The sequence below is a fragment of the Sphaeramia orbicularis genome, chromosome 2 (assembly GCF_902148855.1).
Source record: "Sphaeramia orbicularis chromosome 2, fSphaOr1.1, whole genome shotgun sequence".
NCBI lineage: Eukaryota > Metazoa > Chordata > Actinopteri > Kurtiformes > Apogonidae > Sphaeramia > Sphaeramia orbicularis.
In genome coordinates this window covers 12354109-12378540 of record NC_043958.1, presented here as the reverse complement: position 1 = coordinate 12378540, position 24432 = coordinate 12354109, and the positions used below count along the sequence as shown (strand labels likewise).

Below are 24432 nucleotides of genomic sequence, written 5' to 3'. Positions count from 1 at the left end.
ATAGTGGACAAGAGTTTCATAGCTTTACTTAAAATAAATAAATAAATAAAAATGCTCACTGAAAAGGACATTATATTAACACAATTTAAAAAATGTATCTGAAAAAACTGTTGAGTCATGCTGTTTCCAATTAAGACAATTATTTAATGTAAAATGGTGACAATGTTTACTTACTGGGTCTCAGGAGGTTATGGACCACTTCCCTTGCCAAGGTCTTCATTGGTTTGAGGCATATGATCCCCAAAAAAAAAGGCTGCCAAATCTTATAAAATGTCTTTAGATTATTACTCATGTTGTATCTGATCTTCTCCATGTGAAGCACAGAGGTCAGGTCTAGTAATACGTACTTTATGTGTGCTGTAATATGTGTTTTTGTCATACACTGACTTTCTTTAAACTTTATGTAATGTAGTTGTGTAATGATGCTCTGAAGATGTGTTCCTCACAAAATGAAATGCATACCTATAAGTTTCAGCATACCAGTGGCAGCCTCTGTTTTTCTTGTCTGCTGAATAAAACAGGAAAGATGATAAAAATAACTACCTGTCTGTGGGGTGAAGGGAGCGTAGGTATGAACCCAGGAGACTCTGCAGCTCTCTTGAGTATTCGGTCTCAGCTTCCAGGATGTTTTGTAGGACCTGACGAAGATATGACGCACGCACAATTTTATATTATTTACAGCAAGTGAAATAATTAATAGTTAATGGGAAACGATATGAGAACAGCTTTGGAACGGCTGAAAGCTTTTACCCACAAAAAGCCAATTTTATCTATAAAGCACTTTGTTAAACAGTTTAGAATCTAGACAAGTCTATAATAATCAGCCAAACTGTCTTTACTTCTGCTCTGTTAAAAATATGTCAATATGGCTGAAGAGACTGCAGCCATCCTCAGTGCTCTATAAAAGCCTGGTTGGGTAACACACCATTGTTGTAAAGCTAATGGAGAAGACATGAGAACCCTGTGGGAGCTGTACCACCAGACGAGCTGCTTTCCATGGGTCTGGCTCTTCAGGCTAATTGGTTAATCTCTCTACACCATCAGAAACCACAGAGTAAAGATGAGCTTAATGAATTGTAGCATATTAGACAAGTTATATATGCCCCTGCTGTGTCTACACAATGGATTAGGATGCAGTAGCCAGGAGCGTTTATGACTTTATTTTGGATTTAGGAGACAAAAATAGGGAGCCAGTGCCATGGTATTTGCCAAAAAAAAAAAAGAAATGGTTGTCCCTGCATACACAATTACTAACTTGTCATACATCACATTACATAAGTGTAAAAACATAGATTTTGTCTAACTTTAACTCATCTGGAATTGACAAGTTAGAACTGAACTGGTTGATTGTACTGGAGCGGAAACTTGTGTGGTTTTTTGGAATAAGAATAATGAAAATGAGGGAAAAATGAGACATCTTTTTGTTCTAAGGTATGTTTGACAAAATATAACAAAATCAAAAAAAAGGGGACGACTTACTGAAAGGACAGTTGTCTTTATACTCGTATATATACGAGTATATTGATACATGTGTGGACTAGATGCTGCTCAAATGTTGGACCCTCCCCCCTGCTGTCTTTTTGTTTTGTTTTCTTAGTATAAGTATTTGCGATATGGTATTCTCAAAAACAAATCAAAAAGTACATTTAAAAAAAAAAAGAACAGTTGTCTTTGTTTTGCTTTTTTAAACAGAGAACTTGTATGGAACGTTTATATGTTAAATTTCATGCTTTACCATTGTTGATTTTTCAGACATGGTATCCAAATGTGCAGAGTCGTCTGTTGTAAAGTATCTTTCCAAATGAAAAAAAAAAAAAGATTTTGTCTAACAATAACAGCGTTGTAACAAAACCTTTGTGAATAAAAGGTTGCAGCCTTTGTCCTGAAGCCTCCTGTGCACATCATCTGCCTCTCTAGCTTTAATGTGCACAGCCTTTCCTTTTATCCTTATTGTTTTATTGGGGGTGAGGGGGCTCCATTAAAAGAAAAACAACTTTTTATATATATATATATTTCTCTTTGACGTTTGACTCTGGAAACAGCTTTGACTTCAGGCTTTCAGGGTTTGAGTCTGTGATTCAGGTACTCTGACCAAAGATGCACTGCCCAGGGACACTGTGGCAGCTTGTTGCATTATTAAAGCACAAAAACACACACCAGCAGGAGCCAACCCCGGGGTGAGGCTGCCCCAGAAACCACTGGGATGGAAGGAATAACCTACATTACATCTGCTGCACTCACACACGCAGACGACACATGCACCTTCACAAATGATCACATGCTCTCATAAAAGTAATCTAACGTTTCCCGCTCATTAACTGGGTGTGCAGATGTAAAAATACTGATGGTGATAGTCCAGAAAAGCAGACACACATCCATTAAGTTGATTTAGTGCATTCCTCTAATGTTAAAGCTGCTTCAGGAGTTATTTACTAACTTTTTGGCTTAACTTGCAGATAAAGCAGATACAAGTAAAGTTCCCTTGAGGTTTAATGTTCTACAGTTCAAGTTAAAACATGCAAAGACAAAAAAAATAAACAGCTAAAGATGATATTTTCAGCAAAATGGCACATAAATGCACAGAAATTAGTGACACAGACTGGCAAACACACCTAAAGGGACCATTTTGAGACCATGGTGGACTCACCTCTGTCTGAGGTCTCTGCTCATAAATCCATTTGCACTTAAATGTCATTTTGCACATTCCCGATTGGAATATTTCACCTTGTTTTGCACCTTACAGTTCTATTTCAGCACATTACAGTTATTATCCAGATTCTACCCAGATCTTTTTATAGTTCTAATTTATAATGTACAGTCTATAGTGTTTTCTCCTATGTTATATTTGTCTTTACTTACGTTTGCTGTTGTATTATATTGTTATTGAATGTGTGTCATGCTGCTGCTACACCGCAATTTCCCAGTTTGAGATAAGTCCATCCATCCATCCATCCATCCATGCATGCATCCATCCATCCATAAGAGTCAATATTATACTGTGTTTACTGATATTTACACAATAATCATCATTTGCTGTCCACTCTCATTAAAAATGGGAATTCATTTTAGAACTAAAGTGCTGTTGCAACCATGCTTCTTGGAGCGTTTCTGTGTTTCAGTGTTTTGTTGTGCTTTCACACCTATCTCGCGTCGTCAACCTGTTAAAAATTCTTAATTTAGCTTCCTATGTTCTGCCTTTTTGCATGTTTTTTTTACACCTCTGAATACATTTTGCATAGAATGAGTTCTGATTTTTGTCCCTCGACTTATTTAGAGGAGGGTTAATGTAAAATGTTTACACAGGAACCTTTCGATTGTTGTAAGTCAGACTTTGAACCTTTCCTTTGAGACTTAGAATATACAGCCATTAAATGAAATGACTGATATTATACAAGTACTGATAACGAAGGGCAGAAAAAAACTATAACTCTTAACATTCTCTGTGTGCCATAAGCAACAGAATTTTGACTCTAACCTTAATTATTTTGCTCATAAACTGGAGTCAAGTCAAAAAAATAAAATAAAAAAACCAGTAAGCCTTTCTGCTCATCTATATTTTACTATAAACCTGTCAAATCCCCTGAAATGTCACTGTAACCTCATGCTTTACCCTGTTGGAAGTCATAGCTGATACTATAAACAAATTTGACAAGATAAACACACACATACAGTCCATACATAAGTAATAAACCATTGAGGAGTTGGATACTCACCACATTATAGTAGGTCTTACTAATGATGGTACTGTCAAATCCTTTAGGAGGACTTTTCACCGTCCCAGGCTTTTGTTTTTCTAATGTTTTATCTATAAAGAGAGAAACAGGGGACAAATCCATTGACATGTAAAAAAGTGAGTCATTGATCAAACAGAAAAAGCAATACAACTGTTACTGATTACTGTTTAAGTGTTGTTTACTGGAAGACTGTAGTTAATTGAGGTGCAGTACTTTTATTATCTTTTTTTTTTCAACAATATGTTTATTGAGTTTCCAACAGACCTATATACAATAAGCTACAAAAGAGGACATAAAAATTGACATGCAAATCATAAAGTATAAACTTAACTATGTATGACTGTGCAAATGAAAAGAAATAAAAGGAAAAACAGGGTTCATCCTTTTAGATCAGGGGTGTCAAACTCATTACATTACATGAACAACTGGAAATTTCTAAAGAAAATTAAGTGTAATTTTAAGAATATTACGGCTCAGTTTATCATTTACACAATGTGCATTTCAACTAAACATTTCGTAACAGACAAAATAATATTAAAATTCCACTTCCTAAGATATTTCAGGTTCCTCCCATTTTTGGTGAAATATTTTCGTGTAATTTAATTTTTTTACACTAAAACAAATAGAAACATTTGAAGTTGTCATTATTTATAGATTGTTACTATGATATTTTTATTGTGACTGATATATTTTACAAGTCCAACCCACTTGAGATCTAATTGGTCTTCATGTGGTCCCCAAACTAATTTGATTTTGACACCCTTCATAGTTAATATCTTCAGTCTATCACAAATTCATCCCACAGGTCAGATTGGACCCTTTGGTAGGCTGGATTTGGCCAAGAGGCTTTATGTTTGATAGAGCAAATTTTACACAGTTATTTGGACCCTTAACACTCTTTAAATATCAGGGGCACAGATTGTACTTGTATAGACTCCTCCAGCTTTTGGGATAATTCTTTGTCCCTTAGAAGTTTATAAATGAGCCCAAAATACTTTGAAATTTATCATGACTGATCTTACATGTATATATAATTTTTTTCCAAAGTTCATTTATTTAGGCCGCCATCCAATACTTAGTCGACCAGTACATTTCCACATTAAGGAAATAACTCTTTTAGCTTGTAAGAGATATATGTCTACATGGAACTGGGGAAAAACAGAACCACCAACAAAGGACCAATGATTGACAATCATTGAAGGAATATCTACAGTGATGAAAAAACTTATTAGACCATCAAAAGTCATCAAAAACAATGGTTATGCAATCACGTACTAACTCCTGTGTGTCTCATGTGACTAAAACAGACAGAAAAGAAAACATGGAATGCCTAAAAGCACTGTTTTTGTCAGCACAATGCCATAGATATTGATGGAAGAACTGAAGTGATTTTGGTTATTATCTAAAAAAAAAACATGGAAAATTACTAGATATCAGCTCTGAAATTAAACTCTTATGAGCTATTTTTGTTGTTATCATCATATTTGTCCAAACAAATGTACCTTTAGTTGTACCAGGCATTAAAATGAACAAGAAACTGAAGAAAACAAGGGTGGTCTAATAACTTTTTCCAAGACTGTACAATGGAAAAATTCACAAACTGCGACTACAAGAAGCACAAATGGACAAAAAATGGAACTAATGGACTGATTATAGAACCCAGAATGGTGGAAGGACTGAATAATGTGAATGTAATGTTACTACCCAAGCAAGGTTGGTTTGTTTTTGTTGTTTTGGTGACTATGTGTCTATAAAATTTCAATGAAAACTTAGGTGGAAAAAAAAAAAAAGATAAATGTCTATAAAGATCCGTTCTCTAATCTTGTCTTACATGCCTCTGGATAGATACCCAGGACATATTATGTAAGTTCCACTTCAATATTAATTAACAACATTTCCTGCACTAGTACTCCAGCTTCCTGCCAAAATTCCTTAATTCTGGAACATTTCCAAATACAATGAATCAGTGCGCCTTTTTCCTCTCCACAAATGTGCCTGAAATGTAGGGGTTAAATTTATTGAGTTTCAACCATTTACACTCTAGAAGCTTTAACCAGACCCTCAGCTTTTGATTTTTTATTATTTTATATACTTTATACTCACTATTTTCCCATTTTATTCCGCAAAAACATCCAATTATAGACCTTTAAGAATGTAAAGGCTGTGATAATATTTTGAGGTTTATCTAACCTTCAATTCTCCTACACAACATTCTGTTTCTTGGTATTTTGTGTCTGTTGCCACTAAAAAAGATAATAAACTGGGGCAGAGAAGGGAATCCAATCCAACTTTATTTGTAAAGCACTTTAAAACAACTGTTGTGGACCAAAGTGACCAAATAAAATCAAAACAAAAAAAATAAAATACAAGAATAGATTAAAAGACATAGAACTGTACAAAAAAAGAAAACAGTGCTGCACAGACGAATAAATAAAACCTAAATAAAAGAATAAAATACAAAAACAAATTAAAAAACATAAAAAACTGTACAATTTAAAAAAAAAAAGAAAAAAAAAAAGATAAAAACAAATGTACCATAAATATTGTGGTGCATGAACACTCAGCCAAAGGCAATCACAATCTCATCTTTTAGAAAACAGTGTTACGTATTAAAAATGTTTTAGAGAAATTGTGAAAAACATTGTGAAAACTTTGAATAAATTCTAAATCTAAGTCATTTGTCATCTGTTGTATATGTAAGTCTTGCAAGAAAAGTAATTAAATCTGCCACATACGTAAATGAAGTGCAGTAAAAAGTGGAGAGATTAAAACACACAGGTACCTCAACTTCTACTTAAATAAGCGACATGATTAAACAAACAAAAAAGCGATAGATATATTAAAAAAAATGAACTGCTGTCCCTCAGTGTCCTTTTGTCTGGCCCATGTTTCTGTTGCATGTTTTAGGTCAGGAAGTTCTCTGTACAGCAGCTCTAGAACTTCCTGTCTTTGTTTGCTTGTGGAGCTTCCTTCCTTCTTTCCTGCCTTCCCTCCATAGAAAGCAACACAACCGAGCAACACAATCAAATGAGCCATGAAGAAACGCAGGGGTAGGAACACAGGGGGCAGCAGATAACAACATGGGAAATGTTTGTTTGTACATCATTATCATCATCCTTTCTACATTAGGAGTTACTACTTGTATCTGGGTAATGACCAGTCCCAGTTATCGGTAGGAACATGCAGTTTGGAATATTTATATGTAGGTATCAGCTTTTTTTTTTTAGATGCAGAAATAAAAAGAAAAATCCGGATGGTTTTTCATAAACACTGGTGAGACAATACTGCACTGATAGTCCTGCAAAATAACTTAATTCGAAATAGCAGAGATTATTATCCCACCCCCCACAGGGCAGGCAAGGGGTATTATTTTGGTTCAGTTTGTTTCTTTGTTTGTTTTTTAACACTCTAGCAGCTAAACTATTGCTTGAATTCATAGTAAATTTGTTTTATAGATTGCCAGTGACCCAGAATAAATGTCATTACATTTTGGGGAAAATAAGTCACAGTTTCAATTTTTAATAAATTTTGAAAATATTTTTTTTTTCCCCTTTTACTTAAAATGGGCGAAATTTCAAATGTCCGTAGCAGCAAAACTATTGGTTAAATTCATACCAAATGGGGTTTATAGATCACCAGTGACCCAGAATAGTTGTGACATTTTGGGGAAAGTAGGTCAAAGTTAAATTTTTTTTTCAAATCTTTTTTTTTCCCATTTACTTATAATGGGCGAGATTTAAAATGTCTATAAAAATATCAATTTTGTTTCAATTTACTTCAAACTTGGCACATATATAGAGGCAGTTGATATACTGACATCAGCACATGCATAGACATGATGACATCAGCTGGATCGATGCCAAAATAAACTACAATACGTGCGAGGGGCGGGGTTTGTTGTGCCTGTGCACCATTTGTTAACTAATATAAAAGCTTGAAAACACATTTTCTCTGGTTATGTGAAAACAGTAATACTAAGTGTGTCGTGTTCCCTTCAATATATAAACTTAAAAAACCTGATCTCTTGCTGCAATCAGAACAACTCGTCTACAATAATGTCAAATACTTGTAAATGTCTGTGTCTATATGTGTCACTGCTGGGGACATCTTGCTGTACACAGTTACATTAGAAGATTGTCTTAATTATGAAGTCTGCTGGTATCAACTTAATTTGCCTCAGCTTGGCTCGACTTGGCTCCATTTGGCTCATTCCATTTCCACTGCAGGGACAGTACGAGTATGGCACTGTCTCAACGTGGCTGGGTGTCGTAGCAATGCAGTGTAAATTATTGTGACATTGTCTTCAGTGCCACAGTTGCTACGAGTGAAGCAACAGCGGAGGAGGATGAAACTTATAACTGTATGTTATAATATCCAAAGTAAAATGTTGTATTGAGATTTTTCAGGCAAGAATATAGTTGTTTAGACCTAAATCTGTGGTTGATTTACACTATCAAGATGGGGTCTACTTGAAAATGTGATGAAAATGTGATCTGATACTTGGGAAAAGTGAACCCTTTAAATAACAAATTCACAGGATATTGTTGGTGGCAGATAATAAAGCCATCACTAGGAAGTGGCGAAAAAAAGGATGCATCAAAAATGGAGGATAGGTGACATCTATAGGATGGAGAAGGTGACTCTCGATTAGACTTGAATCAGACAAATTCACTAATTATTGGAAAAACTGGGTTGATTTTGTAACGCTATTAAGAGCTGATTTTACTTAATAAGAGTAACGTGCATATGGACCCATGTAAACCCTTGGTTCATGTTACACACTTTAAATGCTGGGTGTTAATTTTCTACAGGGGAAAAGGGTTTCTAAAAGGAAAGAATGGAATGGGAAAAATACTTAATATTTCCCATTAACTCTAGTTTAGGTTACTGTGTATATTTTTGCTATTTCTGTCATTGCTCCCTGTATGAGTATGTTTTTGTTTTTTCTTGACATATGTAGAAGTTATATACATTACGCTGATAAGATAATGCTGCCTGAAAATAATAATAAAAAGATAATTGTAAAAAAAAAAGTCACATTTAGTATTGCTGTGGCTTGCTTAGACCCTCAGCAAAGGTTCTACTACAAACAGCAGCTGGACTGTAAAAAAGCTATTACATGGAACTGGGGAAAGACAGAACCACCAACAAAGGACCAGTGGATCCCAATTATTGAAGGAATATATACAATGGAAAAAATAACTCACAAACTGTGACAACAAGAAGCACAAATGGACAAAAAATGGAATAAATGGACTGATTACAGAACCCGGAGTGGTGGAAGGACTAATTAATGTGAATGTAGTGTCGTGTAGTGTACCCAAGCAAGGTTTGTTCATTTTTTGTTGTTTTTGGTGCCTGTGTTTATAAAATTTCAATAAAAACTTAAGTGAAAAAAAAAAAGAAACAGCAGCGAGAAATAGTGAAAATGCATAAAAAGTTGTTGAGCTGATGACAAGAGTGGAAAAGTGGCAAATGTAGGGAATGTAGCTGCATAATAAGAAAAACAATATTGACAATTATATCTTTTTTAAAAAACCTGCCTGCCATATAATTTTCATTTCATTTCATGTGAATAAACATGCATGCATCATAAGTCATAGTGGTTGTGTTTTACTTCTCTTAAGGTAATATACAGATGTGTACCAAAAACACAGTGTGTGTGTGTGTGTGTGTGTGTGTGACCAAAGTAGAGCAGTGAAGTCATTTCCATGGTAATGAACAGTGACAGGGTACAATGTAAAGTACATGTGTAACATCTGAAGACAAAGGAGCTGGACTCACCACTTCCTTTCAACTCCCGTACATAGTTACTGGGAAACCACCCAGTCTTGCCATTGAACGAGCCTTCCCACCAGCCCCCCTCCTCCTGCCTGCTCACACTGATGATGTCCCCCTTGGAGAAGGATAGCTCGTCCTCATTGGTCTGTTGGAAAGGAAAGCGCGCCTTGACCAGCAGCTGGCCACACCCACTACCTTCTGACATGTCCTGGAAATGAAAGAAAAGGAGAAGAAAGCGTTAAATTCTGGATGATAACATGGATGAAAACCAACAGCAGGATGGGAGGGCTTTTTTTTTTTTTTTTAACAAAACACTGTTGTGTATCTGATGCAATCAAGGTTTGTTTACTGTCATTAATGCGAGTTTTGTTTCTGACATCGTCATGGTAACTCACCAGGCTGCGGTACTGAGGCAGCAGCAGTTTGGAGGAGCGAGTCTGAGTGTTCAGAGAATCAAATGACTTGATCCTCAATGTTGAGGAGTGTGGTATACACACACTGTCCCCGGCAACACCTGATTCTACACACAAAAGTTAAGATTACATTCAAAGATAATATACAAAGGTTATCTAGAACTGCACTTTGATTATAGAATGAATATGGAGGCAAAAAAAAAGTGCCTTTTTTCACATTTTGAGATCCAGGTTGGGTTGGTATGGGGGTTCGGGGGGGGGGGTATACTTTGTGTGTCACAAAATCTTGTCATAAAATGTGAATTTCCTTCTTTTTTTTCTTTTTTTTGTATTGTACTTTTGGAGAAGCACAATGAAAATAAATTAAAAATTGATTAAAAAAAAAAGAGTGCCTTAGAATGTGCCAAAAGATAAAATAAAAAAAATAAATAAATAAACACACACTTTATATTTTTTTGGAAACTGAAGCATATCAGTATGTGGGTTTGGAAGAGATAAACTGAATTCAGCCAGTGTGTCTGTTATAAACACCGTCTGTTACGTAGACCACATGGACTAAGAAGTCAATCACTGTCCCTGTGCAGCAGAGAGAGGCTCCTGAGGCTGAGAGAGTAGGAGTGGATGGAGATGACATCAGTAACAGCACAGAGAGCCAAATTAAATACTTACATATCTCAGATTAATGATTCCTTACACAGTGTGTATGTTACAACAGGATTTCTGAAACTGAAACATTTTATTTTGTTTCTATCAGGGTTTATGCAGGTCATTAACAAGCATTAAAAGTCATTAAATAGATTTTGTGAAAATTAAGGCCTTAAATGGCATTACAGTGCATTAACGTTGATGTCCAGAGGTATTAAAAAATTAAATACACTTGATGGAAAAAAGCATTTTTATTCATGATTTTTTTGATTATATAAACACTTAATAATATTGATCGGAAGTATAGTGTGATGATTGACAGGCGGAACCCTTTAATTGGCTATTGTTTATGGTCGATACACAAAGTCACAACAACGGATGCTTGGAATGCAATGTGCTGTGAGCGTGCTCACGCTGTGGCGAAAGAGCAGAGGGAATATTAGCAAATGTCGGAAAAATGGGAAAATGCAAGTTTTGGCAGAAGTGATTGGAGGAGGAACAATTCAGAACCTGGTTAAAGCCTGTCAACGGTAAACTGTCATAAAACTATATACAAAACTGTATCTGCAGTTGGACATGGGCACTAAATTTGTTTTAAGTGACATTAAAAAGCATGAAATTAGATTTGCTGATACTGATACCTGCAGAAATCCTGTATATGACATTAGCCTCCTACAGTCTGTGCAATTTCATCAATCATACAAGTTGCAGTAGCCACACTGTGCTTCAAACATGTACTAAACTTGACTTTAACAAATAACAAACAAGCAGATTGTGCAATAATATAATCTAGAGAATCTCAGTCTATAATGCAATTAAAGATGCAGTAACTAAATCTCATCAGTGCTCATCTTCTATATTGGTCACAATAGTTATAAACGTGAAAAACTTATGAGCCACCTGTTACAAGAGTGATATTTGTATGAATGGAGAAAAAATACTAAATTGAGGGGAATGAGGAGAATGTGGATAACTACTGAGGTTGACACACCTGTTGCATTGATCAAAGTGTCGTTTTATCATGGGGTCCTATTGGTTGTAGCAGCAGCAGGTTTTTTTTTTTTTGTTTTTTTTTTGGGTGGGGGTGGGGGGTTGCCCTGACCAAAGATATTGCTATGTTTCTCATCTTTCAACTGGGACATAGGTAAATAATTCAAATTGTAGTACAAAACAGGAACTTGAATTAATTGAATTTACGTAAAATGATTATCCTCATTCATTCATTCATTCATTCATTCATTCATCCATCCATTCATCCACTCACTCACTCATTCATTCATTCATTCACTCACTCATTTGATTTATTTACCTTCAGTAGCTTTGTTAAGTGCAACCAAGGAGTTCAGGACCCTGGAGAAGTTCAGTCCTTGCAGAAGGTCATTGACTTCAAATGGCTAAGGAGAGAAAAAAAAAAAGAAAAAAACTACGGTTCCCATTTTATAACAATAATACAGTAGAGGATTGGAGGTAAAAAGATCCATAACATAGTTACAGAGCATAAATTGCCCAGAAATGGGAAAGAGTCAAGCAATTCAGACAAGTTATAATGAAAATTGTACTTGTTTCTCACAAACATATGCACTTAGTCGTGGAAAAAATTATTAGACCACCCTTATTTTCTTCAATTTCTTGTTCATTTTAATGCCTGGTACAACTAAAGGTACATTTGTTTGGACAAAAATAATGATAACAACAAAACTAGCTCATAAGAGTTTAATTTCAGAGCTGATATCTAGCCATTTTCCATGGTTTTCTTGATAATAACTGAAATCACTTCAGTTCTTCCATCAATAGCTATGGCATTGTACTGACAAAAACAGTGCTTCTAGGCATTCCATCTTTTCTTTTCTGTCTGTTTTAGTCACATGATACACACAGGAGTTAGTACTTGATTGCATCACCATTGTTTTTGATGACTTTTGATGGTCTGTATATCAGTACGATGCAGAACATGTAGTAAATGTGTACGGTGAAGGCACATGTTGGTCTTAAAATGAGGAAAAACCGAGTTTAGTCGGGGTTTACAGTATGACGTCCCTGCTCTTACTACAGTCTGGAGCAGGATTACCCAGTGTCTGAGCTCCCCCTTGTAATCTCCCCATCACAAACACACACACACACACACACGGAAATACACACAACACATATGCAACCATAATCAAAATACCTCTGAAGCTCCTAATCTTGTGTATACAACACACTGACTGTGCTTCTATATACCCAAGGAGGTAGAATCAAGCAAGAAGGAAGAAAGTCAAAGTTAAAATATTCATATTTTAACATTAAGATTTAATTTCATAATGTTAAACAATAAAAGCAGATATAACATGTGACACTTATACGGTCACATTTCATCAAAAATTAGGTATTTTCTTAATTTAGCCACAAAAAATAACTGTTCTTTACTGCTGTTGTCCTTTTTCTGTACGCATAACCATAAAAACCCACTCGTTTTAATTTATACACAGGCTCAAAGCCATACAGACCCAACAGTTTATACACTTCCATCTTCCTCACTGGCGTTTGTCCAAGATTCAGTATGTGACCTGGTATCCTCTGCTGCAGTGCCATTACTGGCTCTACATTTGCAAACATTTCAGGGATTCAGCTTTTGATTTTTTTTTTTTTTTTTTTTTGGTTTTGGGCTACATTACATCTCAGTATTCATGTCCAATCATGAAATGTGACACCAAGGACAACACAAGAGATATGCACAAGAAAAGCAGAAGGATCTTGTACCCCACTAATGGAGCAAAGGCACATTTGATAATGAAACATGAAACTGAAAAATTTCACGTGACATATTAGTCAGTCAACAGTGTTATTAATGATCCCACCAGATCCAGTATGAGTACGAGGGTCAGCACATTTAGCATTTACATGAACAGTATAGTACATTCAGGATTCCTTCCCAATTAAAAAAAAGCTAAAAAAAACAAAACAAAAAAAAATCATTTAGGCAACATCAGTGTCTCCTTGTGGGAAAAATACAAGTCACAACTCCCTACAGCTCTGTGTTATTCATTTGTACTGCTTTATTCAACAACCAAAAACTCTGGAAAAAACAACCAAGAAAATACAAATCCTGACAATGCAACCAGGAAATGTTTGCTAGAAATAGCTTCCAGTTATTTGTGTCCATCAGCAAATTTTTCAATCACTGTAAGTTAAAGGCGAACAAATCAGTCACAACCAATACATGCATCCATTAACAAATAGAAATTAAAATGTGTAAAGTAACAAAAGACCTTTCCTGAAGCTATGGGAGGCAAAAAGCACTTAAGACAACACAATCAGAGTGAAATAAATACCAGTGGTTAAATATCTTACCTCCAAATAAGAAGCACTTGATGTGATGTGTCAAAGAAAGGACTCTAAATGCAAACAATCAATACCTCGCTCAATTAAGTCTCATTTGTAGTAGAGGCTAAATTTATGGTTGTGACTGTTGTTCGATTCATTTTGTGGCTATCAGGGAGTCAGATCTCATTGACGGACACACTGGACCCGTATAATCCTCCTCTATTGGACGGGCAGCCTGGCTCGTCCTCTGCTCGTCCTATGACTGTCTGGGAGAATTACTACGCTGATGTCAGTCAGTCTGCGAGTAATGAAGGCCTTGGCTTCCAGCAACATGGCCAACATGCCTCTAATCAACCCGATTGGAAAATCTACTGGCTGCCTGGCATGTTACATTACATCAGCCAACCCGCCTACTCTCCTCCATTTCATCCTGCATCCTCTTTTTGCTGCTCCTTTAACATGCTTTGTACCCCCCCACCCTTCTCCTTTGTTATTGACTGCACCATCTAAATAATTTTCCAACTGTCTGGCTAAACCACATTAACTCTGCAGTCTGGGACTCTTCTCTGTTATGATCCCACAGCTTTTTCCATGTTAAAATCAATAGTGCGTATGTGTGTCATTGTACTCCCTCTAACCCTCACATCCACTGTGGAGCAAAGTATAACCTGGTATGACCCACTGTTGTGCAAACTCTGACAAATTAACACACCCTTGTATGCGCGTTTAATTGTGATAACAATGCATTTTAATGTGTGTAGACAGAGTTCACACTTTTCAGATCATTCTTCCAGAACATTTTCAGTCATGATCTATCTGATAGACCGGTTTAAAATTCACTCCTCTACGTGGAAGACTTACATACAGTACAGTCGCGGAAAAAATTATAAGACCATCAAAAGTCATCAAAAACAATGGTGATGCAATCAAGTACTAACTCCTGTGTGTATCATGTGACTAAAACAGACAGAAAAGAAAACATGGAATGCATAAAAGCACTGTTTTTGTCAGTACAGTCCCATAGCTTTTGATGTAGGAACTGAAGTGATTTCAGTCATTATCAAGAAAACATGGAAAATGGCTAGATATCAGCTCTGAAATTAAACTACTATGAGCTATTTTTGTTGTTATCATTATATTTGTCTGAAGAAATGTACCATTAGTTGTACCAGGCATTAAAATGAACAAGAAATTAAAGAAAACAAAGGGTGGTCTAATAATTTTTTCCGCGACTGTTGAATGGAAAAACTCACAAAGTGCAACTATAAGAAGCAACTGTATATAATTATCTATGAAATCTCCTCATATCCCCTAGAATTACCAAAAATTATCACAGAATAATGCAAACACATCTGCATTTTTGCTTACTGACAAATCTAGAAATTAACCTTTCAAATTATAATTACAATTCAGAGTTGAGATACAGTTTTTGATTAATTGCAGCAGCTTCTTATCAATTTATTACATACCCACTATCAGGCTATTGAGTTGAGTTTTTAACAAGGCATTCATTATTATTCAACTCTCACACAAAACTAACACACACTTGAACAACTGTGGCAAGCACATCAACTCAGGAGGGCTGATCTACTTTTTTCCACAAAGTGTGGAGCACTCATACATATTGTCAAACTTTTAAACTTTTCATATCTTTATATTTCAGTTTCTCCACAACTATTCAGGGATCAGTTTTCAAAGAAGTGGGCCATATCAGGACTCTGCTAAAGCTAAAAATCCTTTTGTGTACAAACAATATTATTATACTGTATGTCCATCCTCATAATTATGCTGAACTCTACAAAGTCCAAACTGGTAGGTTAGATGTTAAATCTATCTCATCAGACCATACTAATTAACTCCGCTGACATTATACAAATAAAAATACAAGATCCTCTTAATGTGATTAATGTGATGGCTTCTTCTTAAGTCTCAACTTCATTATGTCAGTCAGACACAGTGCCCATCTCTGCTTCTTGTTTCCATAACTACCATTTAATCATAACCTATCCTTATGCAGCAATAATATATTTATTAAGTCAAAACAGACATGCATGACATTTAATTAGCACTGAACATTGGAAGTTAATATCATATATCAAATCAATGTACATGATGCAGTTTTGTCTTTTAATAAGACTGATAGTGAATGCCTGAGTCCATTGTTTCACAGCCAAACTTTTTATTTAACTTGCATGAGGAGTTGTCCTCTTTGCTTTAAGCATAATCTTACTGTCCTGAAGACATATATGGGGCAGCAGTGGCTCAGTTGGTAAAGACCTGGCTTGGGAATCACAGTCCCCTCCTTTAAAAGCTAGTGCATGTGCACTGGTCGCTGGAGCACACGAGGTACCAAACCCCCACCTGCTCTGGGCATCCAACCATGTGGCAGCCTGTTCAAAGGTGTGTACAAAATAACAAAAGCCTGGAAAAATGGAAATTCCCCAATGAGGGACTAAAAAAAGCATTTTCCCCCTTTTTTTTTTATATGCGGATAATAATCATTTTTGGTGTCTGGTGTCAGAAACAGTGAAGAAATACATGTCTTGATGATATGTATTTCATGAAACTTCTTCTAAAAGTGCTATGTAAAAAAAACAAAAAAAAAAACCCAACAACTATATGTTGCTTATTTTGCAAAAAGAGGCACAAATCTGAGTCTGAGAAGTTGACTGATGATCAAAATAGCTGGAAATGTATTTATTGTAGATGATCGCATTCGTAAATAGACTATTAGTTGCAGTTCTAGTTACTTTCACCTTAAAACCCTGTCTATTATTGTAGATAAATCAGTCAATTGTCTGTGTATATTTTCTTTACCACTTTGTCGTTTATTTGTTGCTTTAAAAGCATCCCATTCATTCATTATCAACATGTGTAAGTATGCACATCAGGAGAATGTGCACAAATGTCAATGAAAATGATGGACATATAATCATGTCAGCGGGTGTATGTCTATCTATTGGGATACCAATATGTATCATCTGTGTGCAACAACAATCTGCATAAGCTTGTATTTGTAGACTTGAAGGTGGATGTATATCCTCTAACACATGTAATAACAAAATGTATGGAACTCTTTAATGAATGTTGAAATATAGCAGCCAGTTCTAGCAGACAGGTACAGGTGCCCATTCAATGCTATTTCAATGCTTGCACAATGACATCACAGAGGAACCATTCTGCACACGTGAAGATGATCTGATGTAACATGAGAATATATCTGAATGATATGACAGGACAATACCTAAGCTAACTCAACCCTCTTATGATGGGATAATATTGTGACTCAATGACCAACTTCGTTACCGTTGTACTTTAAGTTTTGATACATCCCTGTCTGTGCTTGTTGATGCTCTTCTCATGTTATATGCAGATAATGATCATTTTTGGTGTCTGGTGTCAGAAACAGTAAAGAAATACAGTTGCGGAAAAAATTATTAGACCATCAAAAGTCATCAAAAACAATGGTTATGCAATCAAGTACTAACTCCTGTGTGTATCATGTGACTAAAACAGATGGAAAAGAAAACATGGAATACCTAAAAGCACTGTTTTTGTCAGTACAATGCCATAGATATTGATGTAAGAACTTAAGTGATTTTGGTTATTATCAAGAAAACCATGGAAAATGGCTAGATATCAGCTCTGAAATTAAACTCTTATGAGCTATTTTTGTTGTTATCATTATATTTGTCCAAACAAATGTACCTTTAGTTGTACCAGGCATTAAAATGAACAAGAAATTAAAGAAAACAAGGGGTGATCTAGTATTTTTTTCCGCAACTGAACATGTTCTACTTTCATTAAGTGCTATATATAAAAAAAAACAACAACTATAACTTATTTTCCAAAAAGAGGCACAAATCTGAGTCTGAGAAGCTGACTGATGATCAAAATAGCTGGAAATGTATTTGTTGTGGATGATCCATTCATAAATAGCCTATTAGTTGCAGTTTTAGTTACTTTCCTCTTATAACCCTGTCTATTATTGGAGATAAATCAGTCGATTGTCTGTATATATTTTCATGTTTATCACTTTATCATCCCATTAATAAATCAAGCCACATCAACTTTCCATAAAGCCTTGTCTTTGTTAGTACATGTAATGCCCCACACCTCCTCTGCAGGTGTATAATCTGTTTACATGTCACCTGTCCAGCTGGCGCATGACAATAAACGGACCGTCTCGTGAGTGCCGTTAACTGAAAGACGTCACCGGAGAAAAGCTGTGACAAACTGCAGTGAATTTAAGGTGAAACTCTGAAACCATAGGTGTGTTAGTTGGTTGGCAGTCCTTCAGTGTGTTGTAGGTGAATAAAAACACACATTGTTATCTCACCTCTACACTGAACGCTCCGCAGCCTTTAACAAACTCGTTAATGTTCCGCTGACACTCGGCGTCGCTCCTCGGTTCCTGGAAAAACTACACACAAAAGTCACAAAATCAGCTCCGAATACTGACCCGGGATGAATACAAAGGCTTGTTAAAGCTGTTAAAACTGATTTTCCGTCTTTTAACAGTCTTATTCAGGCGGTGCCACTGCACTTGCAGCCACTTGCTGCTTATCAGAATGAGAAGTCACTTCCCCGGTTTGAACTTTCAGTATAAAAGCTCTTTGATCATTGATTCAAGTGTTTTTGCTGAAAACGATTTTATGAAAAAGAAAAATGCGTGAATAACCAGTTTCAGGAGGTAGTTCGATTTCCACTGTAGTAATAAAGCTGTTATTGTGGTTTACTGCGTCATAGTGCTCAACAATAACCAATAAATGGTCATAATCTTGCCTTATGAGTCAGTCTATTGTCACTATTTATCTTCAAAAAATGGAGTCGTAATATGCTCTACAGATTCACAAAAAATAACGCGCAATAACAAAACTGTAAACTGAGAAGTAACAACACTATAAAATGTGATCTACGTCCAGAACATTGTTTGGTGCTTTTATTTGAAGGGATGTTATCAGCGCTGGGTTGAGTAGTAGTCCACAGATCTAACTTATTAGATCCACAGGATCCACGGCTGGAGGTGGGGGAAGCCACCGGAGGATGTGACGTCACACAGAGGGGGGAGAATGGGGAGACAGGGATCCAGATTTTCCACTTAGTGCCATAAAATATGTTCTAATGGTTTTATTACGATGCAAGTACCACCTGTTTTTATTGTTCTTAGAAAATGTAGTTTAACTCATTGTGAAGATGCAACATGGAGCAGCAGCAGAAAAAAACTTCAAACTGCATCATATGTATGTTTTTCTAATAACTGTCCATATTTTAGCTGATTTAACTCATAAAGACCCAAACAGCCACCGGCAACTAAAACCATCTACTGATATAAAATGTTTAATAAGTCCATTAATAAGTCATCCATTAATCCTTTCAATACATGTAAATAATTGGTGTAAAATACAGTTTGTTGTCGTTTCATGGTCATCAGATATGATCCATTTGGACGTTCAGAGGCTCTGTAGTGAACGTGGAAACACAGTCATCTTCTACAACACTGATTCACCAGTAAAACCCATGGAGTTGGATCAATGACAGTGGATGGACACACAAGTTTTTGTGTTCAGTTAATGATATCGTTGCTGAAAAAGTACATTTTTCTTCAGTTTTGTCTGTTTCTGATATAGTAACCCTCACATTTAATCTGAGCTTGTAAATACATCTACATGATCAGTACATTAAATATAGGAAAATACCTGTTTTTCACTGAAAAAAAGCAAAATAAAGAAGATAATATTACAATCAATGGTGATAACTCACTTGCGAAAGCGTAATAGAGAGAAAAATTCATTTGAAAACTGAAAGTAGCACTGGGTCTTTATGGGTTAAATTAAATTTATTTGTTATAATTGTTTAACTGCATCATTTTGCTTTTATCACCACTTCTTACCTATGTTTTGAGTGTAATAACATTGTAATTAATTCTAACTAAATCTAAGGAATTATGAAACAAGAAATTAATTTGGCAGTTGAGACAGTGTTGAATGTAATGATTTCTTGAATGATGTTCAGCTATAAATGATGAATTACAGCAGTAAATGATGGCAGATATTGTGTTACATTGAGAGTTCTGTATGAAACTACTGTTACAGACATAGGCTACAGCTGTTTTGTTAAACAGGGTTTGTTAAATGCTCCTTTTCGGTCATAATGTGTGCATTCTGTTGAAATGCAAAAACAGATTTTCTTTTTTCTGTCTTTTTTCTTTCTCTTTTTTCTTTTTCTGATTGAAGTAAGCAAACTAAACTAATCTAATTGTTAGGTTTTCTGTTGTTTTTTTGCCGCTATTATTCATATTCTCTCAGTCATACTGCCAATGAGGCTTTCACCTCAGTATATTCCACGATTAAATAATGAGTATCATAAAGAATGCATTGAAGGAGGGATGTCATTGTTTTACAGGAGAGGCCATTGTGCTTGTGCTGTTATTCTGTTTTATTGCTTATTTATTGCTCACATCTTTTATGTGTTTTTTTATATATATTGCTGTTACCTTGGCCATGTCTCCTCGCAAATACATTTCTGATCTCAGTGGGACTTCCTGGTTAAATACAGTGTCATTATTGTTTTATATCCCAGCCCCCCATTGGTAATAAAACACCGGAATTCAATGTGTCTCAACACTTTAGTCCATATAGTGTATGCTGATCATAAGGTTGGGACCCAAAATAATGTATTGGTAAATAGTAATAGCTGGTGACATGGTGTGTTGCTAATATTACTTCAGCTTTAGTGATTAACATTCCAACAACAGTCCCTCCCTGACTCTTTATAAACCAAGAAACACCAGCAAAAATCTAGATGTCAAGGCAACTCATGGGGTATTTTGACGAATGAAGTTTGGTTCCTGGGGAGGCACCGAAAATTTCTGAAAAAGTTCCTGAATCACCACCACTGATTATATCAGTTAGTAGGTGAAATGAACACATCCCTCAACACACACAGCAGTAAAGCGAATCTAAAAACACTACTACAATATATTTTCATCATATTTTAATGATGAGTTTCATTCTTTTAGTTTAGTAAAGGACTTTAACGTGTTGTGGAGTATTTTCCTAATGTGGTACTATTTCAATAAATGACATCAGAGTTTCTTACAACAGTAAATAATGTCTTGCTTGGATTTTTTTTTTCTTCACAAATATTAAATCCATGTGGAAAGTGGAAGCAGAACTATTTATTTTATGTATTTATTTATTTAGCAGTTACAGTACACATTAATGAACATTTCTGTAAATGTGTCAGTATTAGCAAAAAAGCTATTTTTCAACTGTTGTCCCTGGGTAAAAAGTAAAGTCCCAGTATTCATTAAATTATAAACTTTTTTTTTTTTTTTAAATTAAGTCTACACCCACACATTGCATAGCAATATAGCTATAGAAATACAGGTTATATTTCATATATCCTGTGGTTTGCGTACTGTAATAAACTGTAATGAACTTTTTCTATCACATCATAATTATTTCCAAAAATGAATTAGTGTTCTATGAGGTTTGAGTTATTTTTGTTCCTTTCAAAACCTCCCTTTTATGCTTCTTTTACTATGTTTTCAGTGTTGTATAAGGGACAGTGAGTGCATATTTAGGCTTTTTATTCTTAATTTGTCCTATCCTTTATTTTTCCTGTGGTATTACTCTGTTGTTTTTTTTTTTGTTTGTTTTGTTTTTTTTTGTTTTGGACAGGTCCTCCTCTCACCTTGTCCACTGTCCCGGGTCTGAGTCGCTCCAGCAGCCTGCACAGCACCGCTCCATCCTGCAGAGACGCCTGCAGGAACGCCTCTGGGTCCGAGATGCTTTTCTTCGGAGACTCCAGAACCCCCAGGGTGATGAGCCATGTTACTGTCTGCTCGGCCGAATTCATCCTTGAATCTTTTATTCCATACAACAGCAGGCAGATCTTCTCAGCGTCTACCCTACTTGTGGTGCGTCCGAAATGAAACAGGAGGAATCAGCTCAACCTTATTCCAGCGTTAACTGTGCGACAAACAAAACAATAATAATAATAATGAAAATAAAAAACATAGAAATGATAAATATAGGTTCCTTCCTTTCAGAGCCTCGGCTTGTCCGGCACTGATCCTTGTCTCTGAGCGGATGTTGGCATCACCTTTGCTTGTGCACAACTGTTCCAGCTGCACCACAGTCAAGTCACACAATGGACAACACAGCTCCTACGGACACCTTTCACATTAAAAGTCTTTTAGTTCCTCACATGAACCCTCAGCTACCAAAAGCATCTACTGATATCAAATGTTTCATAACTTTAGAACCCTGTATCCTAAAAATACATAGAAATAATTCAGTTAAAATGCAGTTTCTTTGCTTTTCAGCTGCAAAAGATGTGCTTTATGTGAATGTGGCAAAGCATTAATTCACCAATGACAGTGACTGTAGACACTTGTTTATATGTTCACTTGATATATGTTGCTGAAAAATTTACTTTTTCTTCAGTTTTTTTTTTTTTTTTTTTTTGGTTTTATGGTTAGTATATAGTTTATAGTCAAACATTTTCATTTAATAAAAAGCTTTTTCTGTTGTTATTGTCAAGCTTCTTCTTGACTTTTTATTTTCTTCAATTCGCTGCACATTTATTGAACTGTTCTCTCTTTGCTATAACACATTTTATATGAGTTTCCCTGTGAAAACCTAAATAAATGTGGAGTAAATGTAGTAAAAATGGTCCTTCTTTTTATGTTTCTGACATATTTCTATTTGCCAAACATGACCTATCAGTTAACAACTTAATAAAATAAAACCAAAAAAAGGCTTTCAGTTTAAAATAATTTAGAAATATTGAATTGAGATGGTAGATATGTTTTTGTTGTTGTTGATTTTTTTTTTTTTAATGGTGTGAATGCTCGATGCTGTGCACATTTGGTTTAGTGTAAGCGGTGTATTGGGTGAAAAGGACAGGCAAGAAAATGAGCTTTTGCCTCTGGCCTATTCCTTTTTTGCTTTTTGTGTTTAATTATTGTACTAAGTGCAATGACTCATGTACAAACCAAAAATAAATTCATTCATTCATTCATTCATTCATTCATTGTTCTTTCCATGGAACAGGGCTTCCTTCACATGGGTAACTCATCCAGGCTTTAACTTTGAAGGCTGATTTGTGCTGTTTCCGTGTAACCCAAGTCTTTCTATTCCACTTGACGCTTTCCAGAGTCAGGACCGTCCCATTGAAGGCTGTTTGTTTAATTAACCTTATTAGAGTGCGTCCCCAGACCCCATAAACCCCCAGATTCTAAAATCAGCCTTTAACCCTCATAAATATGGGCTGTTTCAATATCCTCAGTGTTCATTTCTGAAGGCAACATTTTGTTGTGGATCCACAGGCAATATACTGAACTCCACTGAAAAATAAGCCTAACATCCTATCCGATCCCCCAAATTTTGACACATATTTCCTATTTTTCACAAAATCCTGAACTATATTAACAGTACATAGCTCGGCTTCTCTTAAAATGGCCTAATTTTAATCATGGCTCCTCTTGAAGAGCGCACTGGCACAGTTCATCCGAGGCCTGCCCTACTTTGTGTTAATGCACTTATGTATCCAACGAACCATATCTCCCATATTACATCGATTTTCTCCAGGGGTTTTTATTGATTTGATTATTTCATCAGCTGTGAGTAGCGTGTGAAACAGGTTTCTATCGTCCCCTGGTGGTGAGATTGTGACGTTTCTTCTCTATTTACTCAATAAAACTGAAAATATTCCCTCAGTTTTTCTTTATTTGATCTCCTGTTAACTTTCATTTTAGAAAGTTCTGCTTATTGTTACTACATAGATGTCATAAACCATTTTTTCTGCCAATATCTTTTAAACTTATTATTATGTTTTGTCATATTTGTAAATAACCTAAACTAAACTACCTTTATTGAGTTCCAGCAAATCTGAGGTACTTGAACTTTACTTGAGGATTTCCATTTTATGCAGTTTTATATGTCAATATAAACATGTCAGAGACAGATACTGTACTTTAACTTCCCTCTTTGAAAGTAGAAAATGCATTGTCAAAATCATACTGCTATATTTGACATACTGTATCGTGCAAAAGTCGAAGACCACCTTTAGCTTAGTTGCTTCTGCAGGGTTGAAATAAGCATACATATTTATTTCTTATTCTCTTTTTTTTCCAGATGCAACAAGAATATACAGGAATTATGTGCACAGCCTTAAAAAAAGACACAAAAAATGTCAAATTAACTATTTCGTGTGACCTCATCCCTATGACAAGAAGCAGCAATGTTTGTTGAATGAAACCTGGTATAAAACATCAGAAAATGCATGCAATAAGTCTCATATTGTCTGAAAAAAAAAAAAAAAAAAGGTTAAAGACGTGTTAAGTGCAAAGGGAGGTCACATTAAATACTACCTCTTTGGTTCATAGAAGCTGTTGTTCCCTAAAACTTGTGCTTTAAATGTTTCCTGTGTATCTTGGTTGTATCTTAATAAAGAGACTGCATGCATATGTGTGGTCATTATAACTGTACTAATACCTAATGTTGGCCCAAGACTTTTACACAGTATTGTACGTAGCTGTTACAGGA

The 24432-nt window shown here is 35.5% G+C and overlaps 1 protein-coding gene across 3 annotated transcripts in view; it reads right to left on the bottom strand.

Moving 5' to 3' along the window:
• The window catches only part of arhgef7b (Rho guanine nucleotide exchange factor (GEF) 7b), a 35615-nt gene extending 13633 nt beyond the window's left edge, over positions 1-21982 (bottom strand). Inside the window, exons 1-7 of one of the 3 annotated variants that reach the window (XM_030152439.1) lie at positions 21575-21982; positions 18216-18299; positions 11883-11967; positions 9911-10035; positions 9519-9723; positions 3714-3805; positions 544-638 (exon numbers count right to left, since the gene is read on the bottom strand). In XM_030152439.1, the coding sequence (XP_030008299.1) occupies positions 544-638; positions 3714-3805; positions 9519-9723; positions 9911-10035; positions 11883-11967; positions 18216-18299; positions 21575-21739 (851 nt within the window). In that variant the 5' untranslated portion in view covers positions 21740-21982. Of the gene's footprint in view, positions 1-543; positions 639-3713; positions 3806-9518; positions 9724-9910; positions 10036-11882; positions 11970-13906; positions 13924-18215; positions 18300-21574 lie in introns of those variants that run through there. The other 2 variants (XM_030152435.1, XM_030152448.1) reach the window with 2 other exon arrangements.
• Between the last annotated feature and the right edge of the window lie 2450 nt (positions 21983-24432).